Consider the following 6,174-nt stretch of genomic DNA (forward strand, 5'->3'; position numbering starts at 1 on the left):
ATAAAAATAAAGATATAATTAATAAAAATTTAGGGTAATCCTTTTAATTAATAAATTATATAAAATTAAAGCTATAACCTAAATTATTATAATCATTAATTTCGAATAATATTAAAAATAATTTGATTTTCACTCAAGTGCATGTGTGCACACACTTTGAATTTTGGAATTATTACAGTAATAGCTACTTATTTTTACTTTTAGCTTGATAAAATCTTAAATTACAAGTTTTAATAGTTAGTAATGATATAAAATAGTGAATAACTGCCTAAATAAGTCTTAGGCAAAGAGGAAAAGAGATAATTAAAACTGAATTCCACTAAATTGTACTCTATAAAATCAAGAGATGAGAAGATCTAGAATTAAACAAAATATTGAGAGAACATGGAATGACTATGAATCACAGACATCTATTGAAGATGTCTCTGAATGGGCTGAACATATTGAACAAGTTATTGATGATCTACAACGAAATTATAAAATTATTCAAGCTGAAATGGATTATCTAATGGAAAGATCAAGTGTCATTAGTAGACCAAGATATATATCTCCTAAAAGAGTTACGGTTGTAAAAAAATTATCTAATTCAAATTTAGAGAACAGACGTAATTTTGAACAAGAAAATTCATATGATCCTAAAATATTAAATAATTATAAAGAATATAATAATGAAGTTAATTATAGTAAAATTGAAGAAAAACTTGTAGAAAAATTACAAAGATCTTGTGATCAACATCATTTGGAATTTCAAAGAAGTATAACTGAAGTAAAAGTACAACAAGCAATTACTGAATCAACTGTAAAAGATATCGCAGATCAAGTAGATATTTTAGCAAAAGAGTTAAAAGCTTTTAAGGATATGCAAAATGATAAAATTTCTGTTCTACTAGATAAAATAAACTCTCAAACTGAATATAAATTATCACCAGAGTTAGAATCATCTGAAATAGAATATAATTGTGAAAATAAAGTATCAAAGAGTTGTTCTTGTACTACATGTTCTGATTGTGATAAATTAAGTAAATTAGATTCTAAAAATAATAAAAATTGTTTATTATATGGATCTTCATCTATAGAATCAATAGAAGATGATAAAGGGATTAATAGAAGACAAGAAATAGTAACTATATTACATGAAGTTTTGCTTGATCTTTCTTTATTTAAAGAAAATAATATAAGTTCTTTATCAGATATTTCTTTATTAAGAACATTACTTAAAGAATGTATAATGAGTATTACAACAGAAAAAACTCAAATAACTGTAGATAATATTATATCTGATATGGAGAACTTAAAAATTAAACAAGCAGATAATGAAACTATTATAAAAAAATATGATATTTTAGAATCATTAATAAATAATATTAATAAATCAATAGATAAACAAAATAATATGGAATCAAATCATATTATAAACATTTCAAAATTAGAAAACTCAATAGAAAATATAAAAAAAGATATATTTAGAGTACAAGATTCAATTAATAAAATAGAACATGAAACAAATGAAAATATAAATAAAATTGAGGAATCTTTAAAATTACGAATTAATGAATTAGAAGAAAAAACTTTAACAAATCTATCTATAAAAATAGATTCAGTAGAAGAAGGCCTAGTAAATCGTACTGAAATTTTAAAATCAGCAATAAAAGAATTAAAAGATCAATTAGATTTTCAAATTCAACATTTTGAAGAAAAATTTTTAAAAGTTGATTACTGTGAAGAAAATCATAAAGAATTTAATCAGATAAAGGTTATTGTAGAACAAGTTAAAAATATCAAAGAGTCAGTAGATTTTATTAGTGAAGATGTTCTTTTACAAGAATCCAAGCTGAAAAAGCAAGTGCAAAAGTATTATAAAAATCTTCAAGAAATCCAACAAAAATATGAAGATTTTGAACGTAATTCCCAACATAATCATTCAGAGTTGGCATTATCATTGAAGAATTTTAGATCACAAGTCATAAATATTCTGACTTCTATATATGATATTATTAATGAAGATTTCCCTCAGCAACCCTTACAAAATAATATATGGGTACCATCTGATAATAATACAAATATCAATATAATTAAGGATAACCAAATTCAATCATCAGACTCTGATGAGCATTTACATTTTACATCAAATATACCACCAAATGCATATTATTACTCTCTAGTACCATCTATAATTCCTCATTAGATATTTTAAGTAACCTATAAATTATTCTTATTTTTTATATCTTATTCAATTTTCTTCAATATATTAGCACTAATTATTATTATTTTAATATTTTACTCAATAATTTATTACCATTATAAATTCATATATATATATATTATTAATTTAAATATTGAATAAAATTTCATCTCTGTAGAAAATTCTTAAGTAAATTTTGATAATATGTTCATCAAATACTATTAAGAGTAATATTTATCTCTCAAACTTATAATCTATTTTATTTATTTTTTAAATATTATTTATATTGTAAAAATTTAATATTTCCATTTAATAATTTATATATATATATATTTTCTTTTTCCCTTAAATATCTTTATACAATATTAGTTGGTATTGTGAGTAATTTACCAAGTCTTAAAGATTTAATATATGCATATAAAAAATCAGCAAATAATAATATTTGTGTTCCAAGAGCTAACATTACTGTCCATCCTGCTACATTCTTTCCAACTTCAGGTGCTAATTCTCTAAATGAGAATAACCAAAATATAAATGATAAACATTTTGAAGCTGCTAAGGATGCAATATAATGGCTAGTTAATGTTTCAACTTCACCACCAATTTTTGTCATTAAGACTAATTGTGGTAGCATTGCAATTGTTTCTATATATAATGCAAATGTCCAAGCAAAGTCAGCTGGAAAGTAGCTATTTAAATCTGGATGAATTATTGTAGCTAAAATTAATCCAAATATTATAGGTATCCAAATCATAAATTGATCTTGATCATATTTATATTGATATTTATATTTTGTATATCCCCAAAATATTAATAATAATGATAATCCCAATGATATTATATCTGCAGCTTGATATACCCAATCACCAGATCTGTCAACAGGTAAATATCCATTGAAAAATAATGTTGAAGATAATCTAGAAATTAATGCAATGGTATATAATATTTGGGATTTTAATGAAATACCTGAAAGAGTACATTGAGTATTTACTTTAAGTGTTAATAATAAGAATGCAAAACATTGAAATGTCGAGGAAAGTGTTAATATAGCTGAAAAACTTCCATCAGAAAAATATTTGTAACCCACTAATAGTATTAATCCAAATGCTATCCAATATAAATATTCTAGATAATTAGCTCTTCGTAATAAATTATTCTCAGTATCTGTTTTTCCTATCCAATAATTATTAATATTATTTTTTTTACATGAAAGTATATAAGTTGAGTCCTTTTGATTATTGGGTTGATTCATAAATTTTGGTGTATATTCCATTGTAACCATAGTATGCATTTTTTTTTTTTTTTTTGTTACTATCTTTTTATAAAACTGGAACTTTCCAACAGTTATTAATTAATAATTTTATAGAACAAAATCAACTTTACAAACAAATAAAATGGGTATTGTTTACAATTATGAGTAAACAACAAATTTTAGCTCCGCATGGTCACACAATAACGTGACTATTAAAAAAAATGGGCCCTCAACCCGTGCATGTGTCTAGAACAAGTATGGGGACAAAATATTATTATTATAGGGTATAATTTAAATAATTTAATTTTTTTTTTTTTCTTAACAGGATCTAAATTATTAACTTCATAATATTATTAGGAATTATTTAAATTGCTAATAATTTCCTTATAAACAAACCTATCTTATTACATTATTAATAATAGTTTTATATAGTAATATATTAACTTTAATAAACATTCTATTTTAATATATAAAGATTTATTTTAACCTAGAAATATTCTTATAAAAATAATAACAAATCTAATATTTTCCCTTAATTCTTATATATTAGGTAATATTTATCTTTATATCATAATTTCTAATAATTAAATTAAATTTATTTATTATGAATTATTTAAAATAGATTTATTAATTTTTAAATTAAAATTTGTATATCTTTTTCTAATTGTAAAATATTTCATTATTACACAATTAGAATCATAAACTTGTTTTACAAGGGAAAATATTTGTGAAATATTACGTAATAGCATAAGAAAAATAGTATTAATATCTGATAATTCAGGATTACCCAAAAATATATTATTTTGTTTTATTTGAATATTTTCAATAAAATGATCTTTTTTATAATAATCATATTCTTGATCTTGTTTATTAAATAATGTTATTCCATGATTTTTAATTATATATTTTAACCAAATTAAATGTAATTCAATATATATAATATTAATATTACCTGGAGTTGTACAAATTCTTAAAAAATTTAAAAGTGGAAGTAATAAAAAAGGTGCAATAAATTTAATTACAAAATAAATATTTGATATTGGTATTTGTTTATAGGTATTAAATATAATTGAAAAATCATTTAAAGCCAAAGATAATATCATTGCTTTAGAATATTCTTTATTTAATAATGCTAAATTAATATTTTCAAGATTAACTTGTTTAGTTAATATCTGTCTTTTAAAAGAATCTGAAAAATTAAGATGATTTGTTATACCAGAATAACCTGTACCAAAAATATCTAAAGTAAATAGAAATAATCCAATATTTGTTGCTGCAGCCCATTGTTTAGAATCATATGAAAAACATATAGAAAATACAATAAAATCATTTTCTAATTTTGATATTGCACCTTCACCTAAATTTGTTCCTGGTAATTCATTATGTTGTCTTATTCTTTTTAGAGTTAAATTATGTTGATTAATACTATTTATATCATTTATCTTCTTATAATCAAATTTTGTTATATAATCATGATTATATTTTGAATTTAATTCAACAGATATACCATATAAATATTTTGAACTTGTAAGTTCAATACAATTAATTAATGAATAAGTTGTTACATCATATAAACAAACCCTTGGTGAATTACGAGATGATGCAAGTAAATAACGTCCATTACTAGTATAACAAATTGAATTAAAATATTGATTTTTATTAATATCAAAATTTTTTAATAATAAATTTCCTCTTTCATTATCAATTTTATGATTAATACATGATTTATGAATTTTTCTTCTACCTGAATGAATATCTCTAAGTCCTTCAATACTACCTTCTACTAATCCTTTATCAATATCCCAAAATGTTATATTACCAGATAATGTACTAGTTGCCATTTTATTATTACCTCTAGGATCAAATGCTAATGATAATACATTTGTTGTATGAATTAATGATTCACCAACTGCACTTTTTCCTAAACGACCATATATATCCCATATATGTGTTGTACCATCCCAAGATGCAGATGCTAATATTCCTGGATTACTTATAGATGGGGAAAATGCAATATTAACTATTGTTGATGTATGTCCTGATAATATATCTAATATTTTTCCATTTCTTAAATTCCATATATATATACTATATTCACTACCTTGACATCCAGCAACTACAATTTCACCAAGTTTATCAATTGATACACATGAAAATTGAATACCTTTTTTATTAGATACAAATGTTCTAAAATTTCTATATCTAATAATATCAAAAGCACGAACAGAACCATCTAATGATGATGATATAATAGCATTTCCTTGAGGTGTAAATATTATACCAGTAATTGATGCAGTATGTTCAATAAATGTCTGAAAATTATATCCAGTATTAGAATCCCATAATTTTAATTTACCATCTATTCCTCCAGTTGCAATAATATTTTTTGATTGAAAACCAAAAGAATTATTATAAATTTCTCTTTTTTGTGATTTATCATTAATAATACCTGCTGGACCAAATGCTACACAATTTATTCCAAAGTGATGACCTTGTTGTTTAAGTATATATGATTCTGATTGCCATTCCCAAACAATAATTTGTCCATTTTCTTTACTCCCAATTGCTAACCAATCACCTCTTTTATTTAATGTAACAGAATCTATTATTGAATTAGATATACAAAATGTATATAAATTATTTAATTTTTTTATATCATTATTTTTATTTTTATCTATATCTTTATATTCATTTAATTTAATATTCATATTTTCAATATCATTTATATCATAAATACTAA

General features: G+C 22.3%; 3 protein-coding genes across 3 annotated transcripts, besides 13 other annotated features; 1 reads left to right on the forward strand and 2 right to left on the reverse strand.

The window, feature by feature from the left end:
• Positions 1-124: part of a sequence feature (AT_rich) that runs on past the window's edge.
• Positions 125-346: 222 nt separating this feature from the next.
• On the forward strand, positions 347-2,185 carry CMU_030540 (uncharacterized protein; the record flags this gene model as incomplete). Its single annotated transcript, XM_002142878.1, has 1 exon — positions 347-2,185. One exon carries the CDS (start codon positions 347-349, stop codon positions 2,183-2,185), a length of 1,839 nt encoding a protein of 612 aa, XP_002142914.1.
• Positions 637-670: a sequence feature (AT_rich).
• Positions 1,011-1,060: a sequence feature (AT_rich).
• Positions 1,351-1,522: a microsatellite.
• Positions 2,186-2,255: 70 nt separating the features above from the next.
• Positions 2,256-2,518: a sequence feature (AT_rich).
• Positions 2,519-2,537: 19 nt separating this feature from the next.
• CMU_030550 (uncharacterized protein) lies at positions 2,538-3,464 on the reverse strand (the record flags this gene model as incomplete). Its single annotated transcript, XM_002142879.1, has 1 exon — positions 2,538-3,464. One exon carries the CDS (start codon positions 3,462-3,464, stop codon positions 2,538-2,540), a length of 927 nt encoding a protein of 308 aa, XP_002142915.1.
• Positions 3,362-3,387: a sequence feature (AT_rich).
• A 62-nt stretch (positions 3,465-3,526) lies between the features above and the next one.
• Positions 3,527-3,547: a sequence feature (AT_rich).
• A 152-nt stretch (positions 3,548-3,699) lies between these two features.
• Positions 3,700-3,751: a sequence feature (AT_rich).
• Positions 3,752-3,842: 91 nt separating this feature from the next.
• Positions 3,843-4,119: a sequence feature (AT_rich).
• Positions 4,037-6,142, reverse strand: CMU_030560 (uncharacterized protein; the record flags this gene model as incomplete). The annotated part of the gene is made up of 1 exon (XM_002142880.1): positions 4,037-6,142. The coding sequence occupies one exon, from the start codon at positions 6,140-6,142 to the stop codon at positions 4,037-4,039; it is 2,106 nt and encodes a 701-aa protein (XP_002142916.1).
• Positions 4,224-4,385: a sequence feature (AT_rich).
• Positions 4,442-4,469: a sequence feature (AT_rich).
• Positions 5,074-5,123: a sequence feature (AT_rich).
• Positions 6,075-6,128: a sequence feature (T-rich).
• Positions 6,143-6,174: the final 32 nt, after the last annotated feature.

The sequence above is a fragment of the Cryptosporidium muris genome, genomic scaffold, assembly GCF_000006515.1.
Source record: "Cryptosporidium muris RN66 scf_1106632373445 genomic scaffold, whole genome shotgun sequence".
Lineage (NCBI taxonomy): Eukaryota > Apicomplexa > Conoidasida > Eucoccidiorida > Cryptosporidiidae > Cryptosporidium > Cryptosporidium muris.